The sequence below is a fragment of the Moschus berezovskii genome, chromosome Y (assembly GCF_049115385.1).
Source record: "Moschus berezovskii isolate FMDL1 chromosome Y, NW_MosBer_1.0, whole genome shotgun sequence".
Taxonomy (NCBI): Eukaryota; Metazoa; Chordata; class Mammalia; order Artiodactyla; family Moschidae; genus Moschus; species Moschus berezovskii.
The window spans coordinates 622,698-647,617 of record NC_142489.1 but is presented as its reverse complement, the minus strand read 5'-3'; the positions used below and the strand labels follow the sequence as shown (position 1 = coordinate 647,617).

The following is a 24,920-nucleotide window of genomic DNA, read 5'->3' as shown; positions in this document are numbered from 1 at the left end:
ATAAAACATAATCTTATGTGCTTATCAGGCAGGTAAGACTTGAAAATGTACACCCTGAACTATTTCGCAGAATGATAGCCATGTTGCTGTGTTTAATGACAAAGGGTTCAATTGTTGTTTGTCAATTAGAAACACTCAGTGGGGGAAGAAAGTGTGGCCTTACCAGGATCTAAATGCTGCCATGGTAACCAGAGGCTTTCCTCACTGCCTTAATAGAGCTGAAGATTATTTCCACAGTGAGACAGAAAAGACTCTGAAAATTCATACACAACCTATATGTTTCCTGCTTATGTTATTTCATGTAAAAAATGTAATGTGTTCATAATTTAACATTTAATTATATAAACAAATTTGGCGGGGGAAGTTCAAAGGCCCTGGCTGATCCAAGCCATGGAGGTATGCAGCACCCAGAGCCTGCTGCAGCCAGACACACGGTGCTGTTCCCCGTTCACCTGCTATTAAACTTCCACCCCCGCCAAGGGGAACACCAGGTGGTAAATGGTGCTCTGGCAGCAGTCTTAACCATGACGTTTTTCTCTCTATTGGGAAGGTAGGCACTCAGGTCTGAGTGCTTTTTACACACAAATTAGAGAAGAAATCTGAGGCCAAAAGAGTCATAAAGAAAGTAGCAGTAACATAAAATGCCCCCTCCTTCAAACCAGGTGGAAAACATTCAAATTCAACAAGGCTAATGCAACACCCTGGGGAAACAGCCCGCCCTGTCCCTTCTCATGTTAATGGTCCTTCCTCCAGCAACAGCTTGAGAGGCTTACCAATGGGGCGGCTCGGGTAGGCTCCAGGCTAGGTCTCGGAGCAGTTGAATACATGTAGTTAAAAAGGCGATCTATTTTTCGGAGTGGAACCCCACCACCTAGGTCACTTATCTGTAACATACAAAAACATTAAAAGAAGAAAATGTCATCATCAATATACTTAGCAGGTGGCAAGGAGTTCATTACATAAAGTACATGCCAGATTACTCTAAACTGTGCAAGGGCTTCTACTCCCAAAGAAATATGGTCCTTTTGTGAATGGTATAAAACAAAGGAGGTGTGCAACTGGGGTCAGCATCCAATAGGCTTGGGTTTGAGATCTTGATCAGCTCCCTAAAAATGCGGTTCTAATGAAGTTTAAACAAGGTAACTTAAGCCAAGGATCTAATGCAGTACTTACAAATAAAAACTCCCAAACTCATTCTACGAGGTGACCATCATCTTGATACCAAAACCACAGGCCAATATCAATGATGAACATAGACGCAAAAATTCTCAACAAAATTCTAGCAAACAGAATCCAATTAACACATTAAAAGGATCATATATCATGATCACATGGGCTTTATCCCAGGGATGCAAGGATTCTTCAACATTCGTGAATCAATCAATGTGATATACAATATTAATAAACTGAAATATAAAAACCATATGATCATCTCAATAAATGGAGAGTCTTTGATAAAATTCCATACTCATTTATGATAAAAACTCTCCAGAAAGGAGGCATAGAAGGAACCTATCTCAATATAATGGGCTTCCATCGTAGCTCAGATGGTAAAGAATCTGCCTGTAACGCAGGAGACCTGGGTTCAATCCCTGGGTTGAGAAGATCCCCTGGAGGAGGTCATGGCAACCCACTCCAGTATTCTTGCCTTGTTTAAACTTCATTAGAACCGCATTTTTAGGGAGCTGATCAAGATCTCAAACCCAAGCCTATTGGATGCTGACCCCATGGAGAATCCCCATGGACAGAGGAGCCTGGCGGGCCACAGTCCATAGGGGCACAAATAGTCAGACATGACTGAGCGACTAAGCACACCACAGTATATCATAACATAATAAAGACCATATATGACACACCCACAGCAAACATTTCTCTCAATGGTGAAAAACTGAGAGCATATCCTCTAAGATCAGGAACAAGACAAGGGTGCCCACTCTTGCCGCTATTATTCAACATAGTTTTGGAAGTCCTAGTCATGGCAATCAGAGAAGAAAAAGAAAAGGAATCCAGATTGAAAAAGGAGAAGTAAAACTCTTACTCTTTGCAGATGACATGATACCATACATAGAAAACCCTAAAGATGCCACCAGAAAATTATTAGAGCTAATCAATTAATATAGTAAACTCACAGGATATAAAATACACAGAGATCAATTTGCATTCCTATCAGCTAACAATGAAAAATTGGGAAGAGAAATTAAGGAAACAATTCCATTCACCATTACAGCGAAAAGAATAAAGTACTTAGGAGTAAACCTAAAGAGATAAAAGACCTGTATACAGAAAACCATAAGACAGAGATGAAAGAAATAAAAGAAGACACAAACAGATGGAGAGATATACCATGTTCTTGGATTGGAAGAAACAATACTGTGAAAATGACTATACTACCCAAAGCAATCTACAGATTCAATGCAATTCCTATGAAACTACCAATGGTATTTTTCAAAGAACTAGAACAAAAATATTTCACAATTCATATGGAAACATAAAAGATCCTGAATAGCCAAAGCAATCTTGAAGAAAGAAAAATGGTGCTGGAGCAATCAACTTTCCAGACTATACAACAAAGTTAGTCATCAAGACAGTATGGTACTGGCACAGAAACAGAAATATAAACCAATGGAACAAGACAGTCTAGAGATAAACCCACACACCTATGGGCACCTTATCTTTTACAAAGGAGGCAAGAATACACAATGGAGAAAAGACAGTCTCTTCAATAATTGCTGCTGGGAAAACTGGACTCCTACATGTAAAAGAATGAAACTAGAACACTTCCTAACACCATGCAAAAAATGAACTCGAAATGGATTAAAGACTTAAATATAAGGCCAGAAACTATAAAGCTCTTAGAGAAAAACAGAGGCAGTACACTTTTTGACATAAATCACAGCAGAATCCTCTTTGATCCAGCTCCGAGAATAAAAATAAACAAATGGGACCTAATGAAACTTAGAACCTTTTGCCCAGCAAAGAAAACAATAAACAAGATTAAAAGACAACGCTCAGAGTGGGAGAAAATAATTTCAAACAAAACAACTGACAAAGGATTAATCTCCAAGATATATAAGCAGCTCGTATAGCTCAATATCTGAAAAACAAAGAGTTTAATAAAAAAAATTGGCAGAAACAGCAAAGGAAACTACAAACAAGGTAAAAGGACAACCCTCAGAATGGCAGAAAATAATAGCAAATGAAACAACTGACAAAGAATTAATTTCCAAAACATACAAGCAGTTCATACAACTCAATACCAGAAAAACAAACAGCCCAATCAAAAAGTGGGGAAAAGACCTAAAAAGACATTTCTCCAAAGAAGACATACAGATGGCTAGCAAACACATGAAAAGATGCTCAACGTCACTTAGAGAAATGCATATCAAAACTACAATGAGGTTATCATCTCACGCCAGTTAGAATAGCCATCATCAAAAAGTCTACAAACAATAAATGCTGGAGAGGGTGTGGAGAAAACGGAACCCTCTTGCACTGCTGGTGGGAATGTAAACTGATACAGCCACTATGGAAGATAGTATGGAGCTTCCTTAAAAAGCTAGGAATAAAGTGAAAGAGAGTGAAAAAGTTGGCTTAAAACTCAACATTCAGAAAACCAAGATCATGGTGGCAAACAGATGGGGAAACAACGGAAACAGTAAGAGGCTTTAACTTTGGGGGCTCCAAAATCACTGCAGATGGTGACTGCAGCCATTAAATCAAAAGACAGCTGCTCCTTAGAAGAAAAGTTATGACCAACCTAGACGGCATATTAAAAAGCAGACATTACTTTGCTGACAAAGGTCCGTCTAGTCAAGGCTATGGTTTTTCCCGTGGTCATGTATGGATGTGAGAATTGGACTGTGAAGAAAGCTGATTGCCGAAGAATTGATGCTTTTGAACTGTGGTGCTGGAGAAGACTCTTGAGAGTCCCTTATACTGCAAGGAGATCCAAGCAGTCCATCCTAGAGGAAATCAGTACTGAATATTCATTGAAGGACTGATGCTGAAGCTCCAATACTTTGGCCACCTGATGCAAAAACCTAGAGCCTATATACAAAGTGAAGTAAGTCAGAAAAAGAAATATAAATATCGCATACTGACACATATATATGGAATCTAAAAAAATGGTACTGATGAATTTATTTTCAGGGCAGCAATGGAGAAACAGAGAACAGACCTATGGACACGGGGGAGTGAAGGAGGGAGAGGATGAGATGTACAAACAGAGGAACATGAAAACTTACAATATCATATGTAAAATAGATAGCCAACAGGAATTTGCTGTATGACTCAGGGAACTCAAACAGGGACTCTATGACAGTCTAGAAGGGTGGGATGTGGAGGCAGATGGGAGGGAACTTCAGGAGGAAGGGGACATTGGTGTACCTATGGCTGATTCTTGTTGATGTATGACAGAAAACCACAAAATTCTGTAAAGCAATTATCCTTCAATTAAAAAAAAAAACAGGCAGAAGACCTAAACAGATTTCTTCGAAGAGGACATATAAACAGCCAATAGACACATGAAAAGATGCTCATTATCACTAATTATTAGAGAAATGCAAATCAAAACTACAATGAGGGAGGCGGTCCTAAGATGGTGGAGGAATAGGACGGGGAGACCACTTTCTTCCCCACAAATTCACTGAAAGAACATTTGAACACTGAGCAAACTCCACAAAACAACTTCTGAATGCTGGCAGAGGACATCAGTTCAGTTCAGTTCAGTTCAGTCGCTCAGTCGTGTCCGACTCTCCGCGACCCCATGAATCATAGCACACCAGGCCTCCCTGTCCATCACCAACTCCCGGAGCTCACTCAGACTCAAGTCCACAGAGTCGGTGATGCCATCCAGCCATTTCATCCTCGGTCGTCCCCTTCTCCTCCCGCCCCCAACCCTTCCCAGCATCAGAGTCTTTTCCAGTGAGTCAACTCGTCGCATGAGGTGGCCAAAGTATTGCAGTTTCAGCTTTAGCATCAGTCCTTCCAATGAACACCCAGGATCGATCTCCCTTAGAATGGACTGGTTGGATCTCCTTGCGGTACAAGGGACTCTCAAGAGTCTTCTCCAACACCACAGTTCAAAAGCATCAATTCTTCAGCACTCAGCCATTAAAAAGAATACATTTGAATCAGTTCTAATGAGGTGGATGAAACTGGAGCCTATTATACAGAGTGAAGTAAGCCAGAAAGAAAAACACCAATATAGTATACTAATGCATATATATGGAATTTAGAACGATGGTAATGATAACCCTGTATGCGAGACAGAAAAAGACACAGATGTATAGAACAGTCTTTTGGACTCTGTAGGAGAAGGTGAGGGTGGGATGATCTGAAAGAATAGCACTGAAACATGTATATTATCATATGTGAAATAGATCACCAGTCCAGGTTTGATGCATGAGACAGGTGCTCAGGGCTGGTGCACTGGGATGACCCAGAGGGATGGGATAGGGAGGGAGGTGGGAGGGGAGTTCAGGATGGGGAACACATGTAAACCCATGGCTGATTCATATCAATGTATGGCAAAAACCACTACAATATTGGAAAGTAATTAGCCTCCAACTAAAATAAATAAATTAAAAAAAAAACCTACAATGAGGTTATCATCTCACACCAGTCAGAACAGCCATCATCAAACAATAAAAGTCCTATTGCACTGATGGTGAGAATGTAAATTGATATAGCAAGTATGGAGAACAGTATGAAGACTCCTTAAAAAACTAGCAAATAAAACTACCATATGAACCAGATTTCCCACTACTGGGCATATACCCTGAGAAAACCGTAACAGAAAAAGACACAAAAAATTAAAAGACGCTTACTCCTTGGAAGGAAAGTTATGACCAACCTAGATAGCATATTAAAAAGCAGAGACATTACTTTGCCAACAAAGGTCCGTCTAGTCAAGGCTATGGTTTTTCCCGTGGTCATGTATGGATGTGAGAGTTGGACTGTGAAGAAAGCTGATCGCAGAAGAATTGATGCTTTTGAACTGTGGTGCTGGAGAAAACTCTTGAGAGTCCCTTGGACTGCAAGGAGATCCAACCAGTCCATTCTAGAGGAGATCAATCCTGGGTGTTCATTGGAAGGACTGATGCTAAAGCTGAAACTGCAATACTTTGGCCACTTCATGCGATGAGTTGACTCACTGGAAAAGACTCTGATGCTGGGAAGGATTGCGGGCGGGAGGAGACGGGGACGACGGAGAATGAGATGGCTGGATGGCATCACCAACTCTGTGGACATGAGTTTGAGTGAACTCCGGGTGTTGGTGATGGACAGGGAGGCCTGGCATGCTGTGATTCATGAGGTCGCAGAGTCAGACACGACCGAGCGACTGAACTGAACCTAACTGAACCCTAATGTTCATAGTGGCACTATTTACAATAGCCAGGACATGGAAGAAACCTAGAAGTCCATCGATAGATGAATGGATAAAGATGTGGTACATATATACAATGGAATATTACTCAGTCATAAAAAAGACACTCAATGCCAGTTCTCTTTCCTTCCCTTTGATTCTTCAATGTCTACACACTATGAAACTAACTGATAATTCAAGTGTATGTACAAATAAAGCAGTTACCTTAATGGATAAGTCTTCTTTACCCAGGGTAACCAGGGTTTTAACAGCTGGGTAGCCCTCTTTTCTATCTTCATATAGTTCAACTGTTGCTCTCATTGAGTTCTGAAATCATAGAACCTTTTTTTTAGCGTAACACCAATTCACAAACTACTACTTTAAAGAAACTAGCAAAAATTTATCAATACACACTTCTTTTGTGGGGCAAATATTAGTTGGATTTCTATGGCACTTTTTTCTCCCTCTAAATAACTTAACTAAACATGTTCAGATCAAGGAAAAATTTTCTGATGCTTTTTCATCTCATTTCAGTCTCATCCACCATACTAAATGCTTATTTTTCTTTCCTTCCTTTTTTTCTTTTTGTTTTTGCTTAATGTATTTAAATTATTCAACTTTTAACCAAGAGGGATATTTTTTTCATATGTAATGAGGCTATAAAGGCTCACTGATGCACTTTAAATTCGATTATCAGTCTGCATTTACAGAACACTCTTCCTCTAAAGAATGTAGAAAACCTGAGATAATTTTGGCTTCCCATAAAAATAAATCATTTGGCTAGGGGAAAAAAAAGTCAAAGAAATGTCAAGTGAAAAGAAATTCTGAAAAAGCCACAGTTTTTGAAGAACAAGTTCACAATTGAATGCCCACTTCAACCTTAAGTGTCACATCAGTAAAATTATAACTTGGGGAAGCAAATCAGCATAACTGATCTTTCTAGGGTTCAGTTTAGGGTTTTCCACATTGGAAGAAATGGAATTTTACTCAAATGCCTTGTGCTTGTAATAGTGCTACTTACATGCCATTAGCTACCGGTTAATAAAAGCAACAGTTTAAGCTGTAGAAAGTCTATTTCATTTTTCAAAATATTATTTATGTGTGTGGGGGGGTCCTTTTTGGTCCAGTTCTTCCACATCTTTCCCCTCTGCCTCTGACAGAGCTTCTGAATTTTCTAAAATGACTCAACTGTGTAAGGGTGTTATCTTTCAGGACTGGAACAATTGCTAATCCATCAACACAGTTAACACTCAGAAACATAAAAGAGGCATAAACATGTTTTTATTTTGCTCTGGCTACCACTAATCAAGCTTTTTCCAGGTTTGGAAACTAAAAAACATCTCTAAGCCCATATCTAAAGAAAAATCAGTATGGATTTTACATAAAGTCACAATGGTACAATTAAGCTTCAAAATCAGTATGTACCAATATTCACGAAAACTATAGTGTACACAGCAATCTTTCATCTCAGTGTACAAATTATAAAACCCACAGGATATCAGAAATAGAACTTTTTAAATGGTTATGTGAAACCTTTTTCTTATGCTAATCTAATGAATCCATTATGCCCTGAATCAAAATAATTTAAATTGAAGACTTCTTTCCGTATTTTCAAATTCCACTTACCTTGAACAACTCAAAGAGCATGTGAAAGAGGTGTGAGGGCACATAAACTACCTGAATAGGTTTGTTTGGAGCTTTGGCTGAAAACAGAGACAAAACCGTCAGTGAGTAAGGACCAAGACAAGAAGAAAGTCAAGAATGTTGTTGCATCCTTACTTCCAAGTACATAAAAAAGAATGCTACAAAAAGCTAATGGAGGCTTCCAACTCTAAAGGCAGGATGAAATTCTGCTCCTTCACTTACCAGCTGTATGATCTCAGGCAAATTTTTCTCTTTGGAACTTAAGTTGAGCAAAACTGTAATATCATTACCTATGTCCTAATGTTCTGAGTATTACATAAGGGCACCCAAACATCCCCTGCATGGTGCATGCTTAGTCATTCAGTCATGTTCGACTCTTTGCAACCCCGTGGAGTGTAGCAGGCCAGGTTTCTCTGTCCATGGGATTTCCCAAGCAAGAATACTGGAGTGGGTTGCCATGCCCTCCTCCAGGGGATCTTCCTAACCCAAGGATTGAACCTGCGGTTCCTGTGTCTCCTGCATTGGCAGGCAGATTCTTTATCACTGAGCTGCCGTGGAAGCCCTCAAGTATCTCTTGATATTTCTCAAAATGGGGACTACCCTCCAGCACCACCAGTGACCCCAGTGGTCAACCAGGGGGAGGTGAAACCACAGAGCAAAGGGGGCACATCCTCTTGGAGAAACAGACGAAATAGGAACATTAAGTTCTGTTAAACTATGACAAACAAGGCATGCTACCAGCAGCTAGCAGACCAACCACCAGAGACCTACAGTCCTTTCTCCTTGTGTCAGAGATATTCTGAGGAAAATCTGTGAAACCCCGAATCCCAGCATAGGCTTGAGAGCAGATACTGGACAATTTAGGCTTTCCTCCTCCTCCTAACCCGGAATCATTAAGAGATCGACACTGCATAAACTTTCTCAAGTAGAAATGTTATGACTTCAACTTAACTACTTCCTCAACTAAAGCAAGTAATTAACAGTAATATAAAGGAGAGTGAGCATTTGTGTCTGAGCAGTTTACAAAGAGCTTGCAAATACATTACTCAACTGAACCCTCATGACGAGAGAGAAGTTGAGAAGTTGCTTCCTTTATGTGAAAAGGTGAAAGTTCTCTACTTAATAAGGAAAGGGGAAAAAGAAATCTGTGCTATAATAGTTTTGCTGTCACACCTCAAATTGCAAAAGTATCACATGGCTGTAGAGTATGGTACATACTTAGTTAAATATACTCTGTACATTTTGAGAGAGACCCCATTCACATAACTTACATTGTATATTGTTATAACTTTTATTATCAGTTATTGTTGTTAATCTCTTTCTGTGCCTAATTTTAAGTTAAATTTTATTATAGATATGGATGTCTAGAAAAACAATGTATATAAACAGGGTTTGGTACCATCTGTGGCTTCAGGCATCCACTGAGGGTCTTGGAATGTATCCCCTGTGGAAAAGGTAGGACTACTATACTATTGATTCTTTAAATTTTTAAAAGAAGAAAAGTAAAAGTTGCTGTACCCTTTTCCCATCAGTCTGCACACAGAGGCAGCTTTAATATTATGTATGCTTCAGTCTTTCAGTTCATGTTTTTTCCATTCTATTCTGTCACACTAATGCTCAAAATCATGATACCTTTTTAGGTTGCCAAATGTTTGGACCATGTATTTCTGATATAGTTTGATCTATTTCCTAGAGCTTCTAACTCCTCCTCCTCTTGGGTAACTGGACAAGAGACGTCCAAACATGCTGCACAGCCATCATGTCAACTGTTTTTGACTGAAGTTCTAGAATGTTGTCTGCTATTTCTTATATCGACGTTATACACACCATTTGGTAAGTCACATAACCTACCCCAGAAAGCTATTCATGCAAGACACATTTCTCAATCTTTATACCTCTAATTCACTTGATTGGAGGTTTAACTGGGTACACCATTCGGGTTTGAAATCATTTTCTTTTGGCATTTAGAAAGGCAGGGGGGTCTTCTGATCAGGACAATGCAGCTGAGAAGTTCAGTGCCAGTCAGGTTTTCATTCATGCTGCTGGTATTTGCCCAAAGTCTGATATACCTTGGTTGTGATATTCTTGTTGAAGAATGAGGAACTGGATCATTCATTTGAGGGAGCTGGTGTTGACTTCCCCTGGTGGCTCTCCCCTAAGCAGGAAGGCTAACTTGAAGCTCTGAGTGCCTGGTCAAGACTTTTCCACTGGCTTTAGGATGAGCAGCCAGCCAGTCAGCCTCTGACTGGAGGGTCCCCCAAATGTTTGAATGGAGACGGCTTTACTTTGGGAAAAGTTACACGAACAGCCCTAGTTTTTCCCAGGTTGTTGTGGAAGAAACTATTTTCATTGTTTGCCCCAGGGAAAATGCTAGTGGCTGTCAGCAGGAGAGCAGAGCCAGAGTCAAGCTGTTCCCAGTACCCAACCTTACCCCACCTTAGACCGGTTCTCCATTTATCCCATCTTCTGGTGTCCCAATCCAGTCCTTGGCCCTTCCCAGCTCTGCCCCCAGCACCCCTCCAAGATCATCTGGTGCCACTTCGGCCGCAGCCTCCTCCTTTGTGGCTTCTTCTGCTCTGTCCCATCAATCAGCCAGTGTGCTTCCACCTGGTTACTCTTTGGCTAGAGGCGGGATCAAGGACCAACTGATGAGTCCCCCTGGGTTCTTGGCTGTTTCTGTTTGTATTCCCTGTGGTCTTTTTAATGAAGCCCCAGGAACACGCTGAATGCTTGATCCCTCTTGTACAAGAAGGCATGATTAGTTATATAAACAGTCTTCTGAGGTCAACCTCTTCACTCCAAATCTCAGGGAAATTAAAATACTTTTGATAGCTTTTTTTTCAACCAGCATTCTGTAGGAGCCATCTGAGGGCTTGCTCAATTACTTTCACTTTTCTTCAAGAACATCATAGTTTAGATATCTTTCCTTCTTTTTTAAACCATGTCAAGTGTTTTGGTCCATAGTTCTTCCCTAATCCTGGGCCTAGCCAGGGGCTTGACAGAGTGGACCCTTAATAGATGTTTGCTGGCTTTCTAAAATAAGGCATAAATGGAATATGAATTTTCATCTAAGGGCGCATTTCTATAAGTCAATGGAAAAAGTGCTCCAGATTTTTCATGTTCAAGACTCAAGAAATAATGAAGTCTCTATTTGTATAGTCACTGCTCCAAACATCATTAGTTGAAAAGACATTTAATAAATGCCAACAGAAATCTATGTTGGATATAATTTAATTTTCAGATAGTTCTCCTATAAGAATGAAAACAAAAGGAGACCAAGCAGAAAAAATTCATTTAATAGAAACTTGCTCCGTGATTGGTTGAACTCGTGGAGGCAGAGGCATTGGATTATAGAGGGCTGACTGTCCGATGCCAATTCATATAAAAACTTGAGTATCCATAGATTTAGGAATTCACAGGCAGTTGGGGAGAGGTCCTAGAACCAATCTTCTGCAGACACCAAGGGAGGGGTGTATATTAATAGGAATTCAATGCATTTGGGCCTCCAGCATTCCATTTCTATAATGGGCACAATACAAGAATGGGAATCAGGGGAAGGGATAGTGAGGGATGCACATGTACACACAGCTATACTTAAAATGGATAACCAACGAGGACTTACTCTCTAGCACAGGTAACTTTGCTCAACATTATGTGGAAGCTTGGATGAGAGGGGAGTTTGGGAGAGAACAGATACATGTATATGTATGGCTGAGTCCCTTTTCTGTTCACCTAAAACTATCACAACATTGTTAATCGGCTATATACCAACATAAAATTTAAAAGTTTTAAAGAAAACAAATAAAATGATTTCTCATATCTCACTGGATTAATGTAAGGATTAAACAAAATAACAGTGATAGACTAGTTTACCCAGAGCCTGCCACACAGTAAACCATCAATAAATAAATGTTGGCTATTACCATTACTAAAAAATTAACTTCAACAGTGTCAACACAGCTACAGTAAGGGCTTTTTCAATTCTTATGCACAAGCACCTAACTAAAAATATCCACAGAAGTATCCAATATGAGAAAACTAGACATAGGTCAAAGATCCCAGGATAGATGCATACTTTTTCTATGAACCCTCTTATAACAAAATACACATAGTATGAACGGAAATTTTTACTTTCCAACAAAACCTAAAGCTATGAATCAACCTCTTGACAAGAAAGACTAATCTAGAAAAGGTTAAAAAAATGCCAGTGTGGTAACCAGAAGTCTTATCTTTCCCAAGTAAACCTTGACTTCCAGTAGCCAGCCTTTATTACATTTCTAGCACAAGCTTATGCTCTACTTGAGGACTTAGAAAATTTATCCTTCCATCACCTCACAAGGAGAGCTCATAGCTGAGTGTCAGAGGTGAAGTGACTTGTCTCCTAAGTGTCAGGATACAGATTTCCACCCACCGGGCTGGCTACAAACTTCATGTCTTTCCTTTCAGCCATGCTGCTTTACCATGTGAATGCAAAAAAGGTAAGTAAAAAGGTTTACTTACTTCATGTTTTGGCAGTTGCCAAAAGAGAAAGAGAACGTGGAAACGAGAAAAAGCACAGTGGGATAGCCACCTGTCTTTGGAGCAACCACATGGGTTGCTGTGGGTAACTAACCAGTAATATTTCAAACCTGATGTAACGTAAGTAAAATTCTGTTATTTTTAATGTTTCTTGAAATGTATTACTAAAAGGAAAAAAGAGGAAGATTACTACAGCTAGCCCCCCATATATAAAATGCTAGTGATGACTGTAAATACCGATGGTGTTCACACACTATGTTCTGCATAAGCCTATTTACTCCTTTCTCAGGGGGCTGCAATGGGCAAGAAAAAAAATCAGATAGTCAGAAAATGAGATGAGGGGTCAATCTAACAGAACTTAACATTCTCAGGTAACAACAAATTGTTCTTGGGTTAATGGCAGCCTTATTCCTCTGAAGTGCAGAGCAGAGGGCAAGTGACTGCCATCACTGACGATTGTTCAAGGGACCCGGTGGACCCAGCAGGGTTGGAAAATGGGAGTGTCCTGAAGAAGGTGCTATGCTAGTTCACACGGGCTCTGAAAATGAATCCACAGACTCTGGATCTGATTCCTAGCTGGGAAAGAGTCTGCTACAAAGCCCCAGTGTCTGCTTAAGGTATTCATGACCAACCTCTGACCTGCTGTCTCTATGATAAAGCTTGTGAGAGCTGAAATGCAGTCATGAATTGCACTCGCAAAAAGCTTTGGCATTCAAGAAATAACAAGTAGAAATCCTAACTACACCACCCAAAGCCACAGGAAACTAGAGGCTACCTGTAACCACCAGCATTCATTTCTCTTAGTGATGGCAGAAGAGGCTTCAAAAATCACGCATAAGATGGTGCCAAAAATGCTTGGAAAGCTTCTCTTTTGGTGGGGTGGACTGCCCAGAGAGACGGGGAAGGAATGCGCTGACCTGGTTGGCACCAGGCATCAGCAAGACCAAGCGAGTGAGGCTGGCACTCATGCCAAAGAGCAATTAATTACTACCAGTGAGTGCAAGTTCCACGTCTGATGAACAGAAATCTGGATGGTGAGGTCAGGTTCCACCTAGCCAGTAGGGAGAAATAAAGTTGCTTCTCAGAAATACTCAAGCAAAATCTACTTGGTCCTAGAGGTATATTTCAGTAAAATAGGGGTGCAACTCTTTTCAGAGAACCCAACAGACTTTGCAAGCAGCTTTGATTCTCTATCTCCCAGCAGAATATTGGGGCAGGGGTCCCGTCATGGCAGCCTGAAGTCCTCACATTTTGAACTCATAAGAGAAATAGATTTTTGGAATATTTTTGAGAGGGAATGTGGTTTATCTTTAATACATAGCCTAAGAACCCATACCCTAAGACTCATTCACTCTGCTTCTAAGAATGTAACCAACAGAAATACTTCCATACATTCATATGTTTTCCCACCCTCCAAATACACACCCACCCCACCCACACACACATACACACACAACCCATCATGCCCCATCATATGGAACATGGGAAAATTAGAAATCCTAGATGGCCATCCAACAGAAAAATGATTACATAAATCAAGATAATCTACACCATGGACAATCTCTAAAAGACAGAAATACATGCCAAGATCTTTAAGGTGAACTGAAATACATAAGTTAAAGAACATGTACGGTTTTAGATTCATTTATGTAAAAAACAAAACTGTATGGGAGACAAAGTAGTGGGGACTTTTACTTCTTATTCTACATTTATGTTTGTATTTTTATTTAAGCATGTCTCTTTCATAACTTACAATAAAAAAGTAAATGTAAATATAGTTTCATACAACTAATATAAAAATCAGCTAAAATGCCACTATTCAGGGAGCTGCTATTTGTATTATGGTGGTAATAAATCCTTTGACATATTATCCAATGAACCTGCACAATAGCAAACTTTTATAGCCTATGTTTACAACTTTTCTCAAATATTAAATATTCTGTAAAGCATTATTCTGAATGGCTGCATAGTATTCTATCTTATGGGTATGCCAGAATTAATTTAATAACCCCTATGGTGGAAAACTTGGGTTGTTTTCTAATTTTTCTCTATAAGAAAATCACTGTGGGGTTCCCTGGTGGCTCAGTGGTAAAGAATCCACCTGTCAATGCAGGAGACATGGGTTCGATCCCTGGTGGAGGAAGCTCCCACATGCCACGGAGCAACTAAGCCCATGCACCGCAACTATTGAGCCTACCCTCTAGAGTCTGAGAGCTGCAACTACCAAACCCCCATGCCCTAGAAGCCCACACATCACAACTAGAGACAAGCCTCCACTCACCACAACTAGAGAAACCCAGGCAGCAAAGACGACCCAGTGCAACCATAAATAAATAAACTATTTAAAAAAAAACCCACTGAGATCATCATTCTTATACATAGATCTGTGCAATCTCTATGTTCTTATAATAAATTTTCAAAAGTTTATTTACTGGACCAAAGAATATAACCATTATTAACTTAATGGACTAGGCAAAGAGATAGAACACTGTTAGCCTTTTGTTAAAGAAAGGCTATACCAATTTAAACTTACACCAGAAATATGTAAGTGCTGGGGAAAGGTATTTTTCTGTGCATCAATTCAAAGCATTAAAATGTTTTAATCACCGCCATTTTGAAAGACAAAAATATCATTTGTTTTCCTTTGTTCTCTTTTGATTATTCAAGTTAAACACCTTTCCATATGTTTAATGACTGTTGGCATCTGTTATTTTGAGAACTGTGTGTTTATATCTTTGTGCATATTCTACCTTGATTACTTCTGTTCCAAAACCTGGGGGTTCTCATAGATTACTGTACAAAAACTCGTTGACCAAAGACACAGAAAGGGTTTTAAGAACACATAAAAGATGAAAAAGCAACACAATCTGAGAATCTCAGTGAAATATAGCTCAGGTAGAGTCAGTTTTTTAGTCAGCTCATTTGTATCTAAGGTTAAAATTATTTTTCTTTTACCATTGAATTCTTCAACTTCCAGCTCTGGAGCTACCAAATAATACTGTTCACAAAGCATCTTGGCAGTTTCATACGCATCTGCAAAGAGAGAAAAAAAAAGTCTAGCTGATGCACTAATACCATGGACTCAGACAGATAGGCTTAATAAACAAGGGCAATGTGTAACCTGACACATTTAGAATTAATCAATTACTGCCCTTAAAAATAGCCTTTTTTGGCTATAAAAAAAGGAATTACAGTAACTGAACCAAAATTCCTCTTTTAGTTTTAATGACCACAAGAATATAAAAATGCTATATTAATGACAACATGCTGCTATGCTGTGCTTAGCTGTGTCCAACTCTGTGCAACTCCATGGACTAAAGCTCATCAGGCTCCTCTGTCCATGGGGATTCTCCAGGCAAGAATACTGGAGTGGATTGCCATGCCCTACTCCAGGGGAATCTTCCCAACCCAGGGATCGAACCCAGGTCTCCCAATGACAACATAAGCCAGCTCTATACAAAACAAACTTTTAAATATTCCTGCAAGACATTTTTCACGATAATCTATAAATTCAAGACTGTATTTCTGACAAGTCTGCAACCTGACTAAACTGTACCAAAAAGATATTTGTTGCAATTTCAAAAATAGTAATGCCAATCCTCTTAAGATCTTCCAATTCTTTGTAAGTAAAACACCAACATGTATTTTCTAAATGAATGGATTTCCATGAGCCACACAATTTAAGCTACTGGAGATACTACTGTTGCTTTAAAATGTCCTTTAAATCATCTACACTTCAATAAAATATTTTTTAAAATGTCCTTTAGGTAGTTAAAGGTAACAGGTTGTGCTGTGCTTAGTCACTCAGTCGTGTCCAACTGTTTTTGACCCCATGGACTGTAGCCCTCCAGACTAAAATTCTGGGGATTCACCAGGCAAGAACACTGGAGTGGGTTGTCATGCCCTCCTCCAGGGGATCTTCCTAATCCAGGGATCGAATCCACGTCTCTCACATTGCAGGTGGATTCTTAACCAGCTGAGCTACCAGGGAAGCCCAGGTAACAGGTTGGGGCTGTTATTTTATCAAAATCTGAGGAGCAACAGTTTTCTTTTTAAAGAAAAAAAAAAACAGACAAAGGGTTAGAAGATCAGAGCCATGAAGGTCGAATGGAAGAGAGAAATCAGGAAGTTACAACCCAAAGATGGGAACAAATTCAGAAAGCTACAGTGAATTGTTTTATACTGCATGTGTGTCTTTTCTCTTCAACTGTAAGCAATCTGAGGTCAGGGTTTGTGCCTTACACTGGTTTTGTAACTCACATAGAACTCATTCCATGACTGTTAGATAGTCAACAAATATTCCTTGGCTTGATCAATTGTGGGCTTCCCTGATAGCTCAGTTGGTAAAGAATCCGCCTGCAATGCAGGAGACCTCGGTTTGATTCCTGGGTTAGGAAGATTCCCTGGAGAAGGGAAAGGCTACCCACTCCAGTATTCTGGCCTAGAGAATTCCATGGACTGTATAGTCCCTGGGGTCGTAAAGAGTTGGACATGACTGAGTGACTTTCACTTTCACTTGATCAACTGTAAGCCTTTTGATAATTTATTTTAAAAAAAAAAGGTTTATTGAGATATAATTCTCATACAAGTTACCCGTTGAAAGTGCACATAGAATTCAATGATTTTTAGTTTACTTGCAAAGTTGTGCATCCATGACTGCAATTAATTTTACACTTCCAATTCCCCCAAAGGAAACTCCATAACCATGAACAGTCATTACCCCACTCCCATCCAGTCCTAGGTAATCACTAATCTACTTTTCGTCTCTACAGATTTTCCTATTCTGGACATTTCATATAAATGAAATCATAGAATATATGGCCTTTTGTGACTGGTTTCTTTCACTTAGCATAAAGTTTTCAAGAGTCACCTATGTTGGAGCATGCTGCTGCTGCTAAGTCGCTTCAGTCGTGTCCGACTCTGTGCGACCCCATAGACGTCAGCGCACCAGGCTCCGCCATCCCTGGGATTCTCCAGGCAAGAACACTGGAGTGGGTTGCCATTTCCTTCTCCAGTTGGAGCATGCATCGGTAGTTAATTTCTTTTTATCACTGAACTAATATTGCATTGTGCAGATATATCACATTCGGTCTATTCATTTATCCATTGACAGACATTTGGATTGTTTCCAGGGTTGGGGTAGTACACGTGAACACTCACACGTTCATTCACACTGTTATGAACATTCATATGCAAGTTATTTTGGTGAAGATTTATTTTCATTTCCCTTGGGTATATACCTAGGAGAGAAAAACTGCTTGATCATCAGCTTTATGTTTAAATGTCTGAAGAACAGTCAGAGTGTCTTTCAAAGTAAGAAGATTTTTTTAAATTTCCATCTTTACCATTTCTAAAGATCAGATATTCAAATTGCTTTAAAATGCTTCACGGTCCCATTTGCAATATCCTACACTGGCTATCAGCTCTTTGGAGACAGGCTCACATTTTTTCAACTCTTCACATCAGTACTGTGCATAAAGGAGCCACATTCGAGATTCAAGAAGGAAGAGGAAAAGATGGAAGGAAGGAAGGGGGGAAAATAAGTCTGACAGAAATTAAGTATATTAAAACTTGACAATGTCAACCTAAAATAATACAAAAGATAAAATTAGGGTATGTTCAGACTGTAAGTTTTGGTTCATTTACCTCCTATTGCTACTCAATTTCAACTTTACCTAATATTTGACTTTAGAGTAAAAAAAATCTTACTTTATTAAACTTTTAGAATTAAACCACTATAAAGAACCACAGAAAGAGACATCAGAATCTCTTTGACAAGATGAAATAATGAGGGCTAGCCAAAAGAAACATTAGCCAGAGGAGCAAGAAATTTAAAAAGAGTTCATCAGTGTAAAAACAAACATTAAAGTAGGACTGGATTTAAACCTTAATGAAGAAGAGGATAATTTAGAATTATATTACATTCACAAGTTTTTTTCGTAGGGTATAATAAAACTCATCAAATATCTCTAAAGTTCTTTTGAAATAAGAAAAGAAAACCAGACATATTCTTTGCGCTGTGGCTACACCACCAAACAACGCTACATCTCCACCTAGTGACACAACAGCACATAGCTGACCAAGAACTTCCAACATGTAAACTAATAAGCACTAAGATCATAAAGTGAGGCTTCGTTATCCATATACAAGGCCAATACATCTCCACAAAGCCACTCCTCCAAGCATGTAACACCATAACTGCTCCTCCATTCACTATAAAACAGGAAATGAGTCCAACTCCACTAAAATGTGCTAGTTCCTCATGACACTAGCTTGCCCAGCAGCATGAGATTATAACAGCATTATTTTTTAAAAAAAAGTTTGACACAAACGTAACATGTGGAAGATGGTACAGTCTGGATAGACGCAGCCAACTTTTGAAACTCAAAGACCCACCGTTATTCCTAAAACCACATGTGAACAAGGATTTTTCAAGCATTTCCATAAATCACCGGGCATCAGTGCTGTAATTAAGAACTGCATCATGATCCTTGAGAAACTCAAGACAAGAAGACTCACGTGTATTAGCCAGCCAGAAGTATTTTGGGAGCAGTAATGGCAAAATTTGTATTTGCATGCATCCTTACAAATTCCCATGGCACATCATAATACACACCTAGTAAAACAAGCATCTGTTAAATAGAACAACCCTGCCCATATGAAAATTCTCCAGGTACAATCAATTATAATGAGAGACGTTCTTTCAGGTCAGATGGGGAACTAGTGCCCTAGAGGGATCACCAAAACTGCATGTGCAGAATTCATTAGCAAGTTCACAGGTAAAATGAACCCCTAGAGATTCTGATGCAGTATCTCTGTGTAGCCTAGGAATCCGTGGTTTAAAAGAATAAAAAACTTATTTAGCAAGTAATTCCGAAGAGAGAAGTTAGATTTGGGGATTGCTGGACGAGAAAGTCAATGCTGGGTCATGCTAATTCTGTCACTGTCACTTGTAGGATATGAGTGATCATGGGAGCTGGCAAGTATGACAGCACATATATACTCAAATAGGACACTTCTGTTCAGGTAAAATAACATAAAAATGAACACGTTTTTAAAAATCACCAACATTACAACCAAACTTCAACTACTGGCTTAAAGTAGCATGTATATTATCATATGTGAAATGAATCACCAGTCCAGGTTCGACGCATGATGCAGGATGCTTGAGGCTGGTGCACGGGGATGACCTGGAGGGAGGATATGGGGAAGAGGGAGGTGGGAGGGGGGATTCAAGAAAGGGAACACATGTACACCCGGGGCGGATTCGTGTCAATGTATGGCAAAACCAACCAATATATTAATGTAAGGTAATTTGCCTCCAATAAAATAAAAAAATAAATTAAAAAAAATAAATTCTGGAAAAAAATTCACTTCCTTTATATCTAGAGTAAAATGCAAGCTCTACTAATAAGCTTCCTAATAAAACTTTCATTCTTAAATAGAAACCAAAACCCTAAAATACAATAATTTATCAAATTACTTTTATCTGTGATATACTGAGTTGGCTAAAAAGTTTTTCTGAGCTTTTCATACCATCTTGCAATAATACCCAAATGAACATTTTGGCCAACCCAACATTTGAGCCATCAATTTTTTTTCTTTACTTTTAATTTTATTATTTTAAAAAATTTCAATCTTTTTAAGACGTTTTTTCTTTACCATCAATCTTTAAAAGGAAGTATTAGGAAATGATTATTACTGCCACTGGACATGTCATTTTCATTGTTTTAAGAACCTGTTTTCAAGAGAAATAGAGTACTGATGATAAAGTAACTAACAAAACTGTAGGTGTAGCACATTTCTACTTCCCAAGGACGAGTACCCTAAATGTAAACACAGATTAAAATCGAAAAAGACTGTGTCATTAAGAGTAGAGGGGAGGTTCACATAGCAGCAAGCACAACAGATCTACTATAGCCAGGAATCCTGCATTAGATGTTAAGAAAACACACAGGAATATTTAATAGTGTATGGATGTTACGTTATTCAGTGCAGTTCAGTCGCTCAGTTGTGTCCGACTCTTTGCAACCCCATGGACTTCAGCACGCCAGGCCTCCATGTCCATCACCAACTGCCGGAGTCCACCCAAACTCATGTCCATTAAGTCAGTGATGCCATCCAGCCATCTCATCCTGTCGTCCCCTTCTCCTTCTGCTTTCAATCTTTCCCAGCATCAGGATCTATTCCAATGAGTCAGTTCTTCGCATCAGGTGGCCAAAGTATTGGAGTTTCAGCTTTAGCATCAGTCCTTCCAATGAATATTCAGGAGTGATTTCCTTTAGGACTGACAGTTTTGATTTCCCAGTCCAAGGGACTCTCAAGAGCCTTGAGAGTGACTTGACCAACCCACTTAGTAAGATACATAGAAAAAAACCTTGCTTTCTGTTGCCTAGTTCCAATCTCTATAGCTCCGACTGGAAAGTGTTTCCTGCCCTAGGATTACCATGGGACCTACTAGGTTCTCTGAATACATCTGTCTCCTGAGTTAGCGGGAGTGGGTCTCTCTCATCCTGAAGAGCCCGAAGTGAGAGCACAAGACATTATTTCTGACTAGAATAATGACATGCTCTCCAGATGCCATCTATGTGCTATTAGGCTAAGCTGAGCAATAACAGCATTTAGGAACAACACAGGTGAGCTAATGTTGCTGTGAGAGCTGACTTTTGTACCAAGTACTTCAGTCTGTACCTTTAAAATGATCTTACCATAGGATTCTCCATTTTGTTTCACAGTTTCTTACAAAGAAAGGAGGGGAAACAGTCACAATGGAAGACACCTCCCAGAGGATAATGGAAAGTGCTCTACAACACTAATTCTAGCATTCACTGCCAGGAGGCTGTAATTTGCAGATGTGTAAAGGTAGATATTAATGTGCTAAGCAGCAAGGAGGCATGCTTCAGTGTGCTGCACATTCAATTACTGTGATGCAGGATGCTCCCCACTCTAACACATTTATACAACTGTCTAGTCAAAAATAAAAATATTGTCCCTACCTTTCTACATAAAAGGTTCCTAGAGTCTGTCTCAAGAGATCTAAGTATGGGATCACTGTTAGTTCCTTAAGGCTTCCTAAGGCTATAAAACACACATGCGTATGTGCATACCTGTGTACAGGCACGTGTGTACATGCACACGCGCATGTATGCACACATAGGTCATTTGGTGCTGACATCTGACTATGCTTACACCATGTAGGACCTTCACAGCTGAGAAAATCAACAGCAGAGCTGTCATTAGAACTTAGAACCCCTATATCCTCTACATCAAGCTTCCTAAAACAAAAGGAAAGGAAAAAAATATGAGAGACAGAGACGCTGAGTTAGAAGATTAACTGAGAAATCTCAGAAGCTAAGAAGAGAAGGGGAAAACCCAGTGAAAAAAAACTGTCTTCAAAAAAGGAAAGCAGTGGGAAGATGTCACTAAGAGTTGTGGATGCTGACACGCATCTCTTCCTCTTCTGATGGTACCTGGAGGGGGGTAGGGATTGGGAAGAAGAGCCAGAGAGGCCTGGAGCCTTGAGGACTCTGACTGCTGCCCCTGGGGCACCTGGCAGTGGAGGCTCCAGTGTCTTTTTGCTAGAAGACATGGAAGAACTTCTAGGCCTTCTGAGAGCCGGTGCTCTCTGCCTTGTCGATTCTTTCTCAGACTTATTTTGAAACAGACAGAGCTTCTGCTTGGGCATCCAGACACTCAGAGAATTAAGAATGAGGTCCACAGGGCACGAAACAGAAAACTGACTATTAAAATGTGCTTTGTCCAAAAGGAGGAAAGAGACTTTCATGTTTCCTGCTAGGTTGTCAAGCCAATTCTGCCATGGCAGGAAAGGTAACTGATTTAAGATTAGTGCCTCACTGAGGAATAAGGATTATATGTACCTGGCAGGGAAAATCAACTGAATATACAGGTTATGAGTATAGCAGATCAGATACTGAATTCATCCAGGAAGGTGGTGTGTGGTGGGCACTAGCAATGGAGATGGGGAAATACACAAGTACTGCGGATTTCACAGAGATGCACGTTATTCACAGTTGCATACCAATCTGTAAAGTGGGTATGAATTCAAACGTAGAAAACAATGTTCTCACTGGGTTATGAAGACAGGTGATTTTTATTCTCTTCCATCTTTCCCCACATTTTCTCAGTTTTCTTCAGTGAGCACTTTTTATGGTTAGATAGCATCACCAACTTAATGGACATGAATCTGAGCAAACGCCAGGAGATAATAAAGGACAGAGGAGCCTGGTGTGCTGCAGTCCACGGGGTCACAAAGAGTCAGACACAACTTAGTGACTCAACAACAACAATATGGTATTAGTCCTCTTAACTGACCAACCTGGGAACAGGAGTTGGATGACTGACAAAAAAGCTCGATAGTAGGAAACCATAAAATATGACTAGAACTGTATATATTAACGTAAAATACACATATGAATACAGTTTATTCCTCTACCAATCTTTTCATGTAAGGCCAAAGCCCCTCCTTTGAATAGGGGTTCCAGGTCATATTTCTTAGATAAACAATACCGCATACAGCTATGAATTCCAATTTCTATTTCTTTCAAGTGCACTAAAGATACTTGTCAAGCAATCTGACTGCAGATTCCTTCTCATATTTTTACTCGCTGCTGCCCTGTCACCTAATAGTTACCTTGTTCACAGTTATTTCATTACATTTTTAAGAAACTTTTTTTATCAAGTCTTTCCAAAGCATTCAATCTGATTTTTATGGAAATCAGTTTCTTTTCTGTACTCACATTTATTCAGTTTACATAACGTATAAATTATGTATGTTTATACATATTCATGCGGTATAACTTACAACGACAGTCTGAAGACAAGTGACCCTTAGTTAGCACAGGCCTCACCAAGCGGAAGAAGCACCACTGCATTCTAACGTATGTCCAGGCGAAGCGCCGTCAGTGTGCTGTGGTGCAATTTACGATTTATGAAGTTGGCAGGAGAGCTGACAGCATGGAAGTTGCTTCAAAGGTTCATGCGCTTTCAGAATCTAAACCCAGCCCTGACTGTTGTCTTCCTTAAGGAAAGAGGTTATTAAGAAATGAAAAACAAGGTTTGAAAGAAGTGGTAGGGAGTGGGAAGCAGGGCAGTCCTTGCCCCACCCCTCATGAGTGTGAGGGGTAGCGGTGCGTTGGGGGAGGTGGCAGAAGGGCGTAGGGGTAAGCTTTGCCTTTCAGTTGTGCCAGACAAGCAGTAGGAATGATTCCATGACAGGATGGATGGAATAAACTGTGTTCACCCTAACAGGTGGGTTTGCTGAGTACAAAGTCAAAAAGGGCAGGAGAAGGAATGAAGATAAAGCTGTGAGTGAGCCCAGAATGAGGGAGGCAGCCATCTGGCTCAGGGTCAAAGCCTCGACTGAAAAGGCCCAAGAAAGCAGGAGACACAAACTTCTAGGTTTTTTCTTTCAAATACTGATCCAACTGTCTTGCACATATCCTCGGCTAGTGTTTGGTACAAAACTTCTGTCCCTGAGAAAAGTGATGCAAGCATGGATGAGAGTTAATTCCAGCCTTTTAGGAATTTACACCCCCATTAGAGCTTCCCTTGTGGCTCCGCTGGTAAAGAATACTCCTGCAATGCAGGAGACCTGGGTTTGATCCCCAGGTTGGGAAGATCTCCTGGAGAAGGGAAAGGCTACCCACTCCAGTATTCTGGCCTCGAGAATTCCATGGACCGTATAGGCCACAGGGTTGCAAATAGTCGGACACGACTGAGCAACTTTAACTGTAGAGGGACCAACAGGAGCATTGATACAAATGATGCTAAGCCCAGGCAGGATACAGTAAGAGCCGCACAGACAATAAGGGCTGCAAACACCGGCTCTTGCTCTCCACCAGCATCCAGCCTCCTCCTCTGACTCACCGGACAGCAGCGCTAACGACTGCCAAGAATGTCCATCAGTTCTCTACTTACACTGACTCATGGCTACGACCTCTCTAAAAATGAGTGAGAGGCTTTTTGTGGAGAAACACTGAGATGATCAAAAGAGGAGTATATTTTTACAGCTTTATCCTGAAGAACTGCAAACATAGACATAAGCACAGAGCACAGTGTCAAGAATCCTTGTGTGCTCATCACAAGACTCAACGCTTCCCAACACAGTCCAGTCTTTTTCACTGCCCGCTCTCTGGAGTCAATCCCACATGGCATTTTGTATCAGGTGTGGTATTTCAAAGAACCTCTCTTGAAGCTAAGGATGCCTTTAAAATGAACATAACTATAATGCCAATACCACACCTAAAAAATTAACAATGTTTCTTGGACATCTGGGCTTCCCTAATGGCTCAGCTGGTAAAGAATCTGCCTGCAATGCAGGAGACCTCAGTTCAATCCCTGGGTTGGGAAGATACCCTGGAGAAGGGATCAC

The 24,920-nt window shown here is 40.0% G+C and overlaps 1 protein-coding gene across 2 annotated transcripts in view; it reads right to left on the bottom strand.

Moving 5' to 3' along the window:
• PDK3 (pyruvate dehydrogenase kinase 3) overlaps nt 1–24,920 on the bottom strand; it is a 78,887-nt gene that overhangs the window by 9,736 nt on the left and 44,231 nt on the right. For both annotated transcript variants that reach the window (XM_055438488.2, XM_055438487.2), the window contains exons 6-9: nt 15,485–15,562; nt 7,994–8,070; nt 6,593–6,694; nt 774–884 (exon numbers count right to left, since the gene is read on the bottom strand). In XM_055438488.2, coding sequence (XP_055294463.1) covers nt 774–884; nt 6,593–6,694; nt 7,994–8,070; nt 15,485–15,562 — 368 coding nt within the window. The remainder of the gene's footprint in view (nt 1–773; nt 885–6,592; nt 6,695–7,993; nt 8,071–15,484; nt 15,563–24,920) is intronic.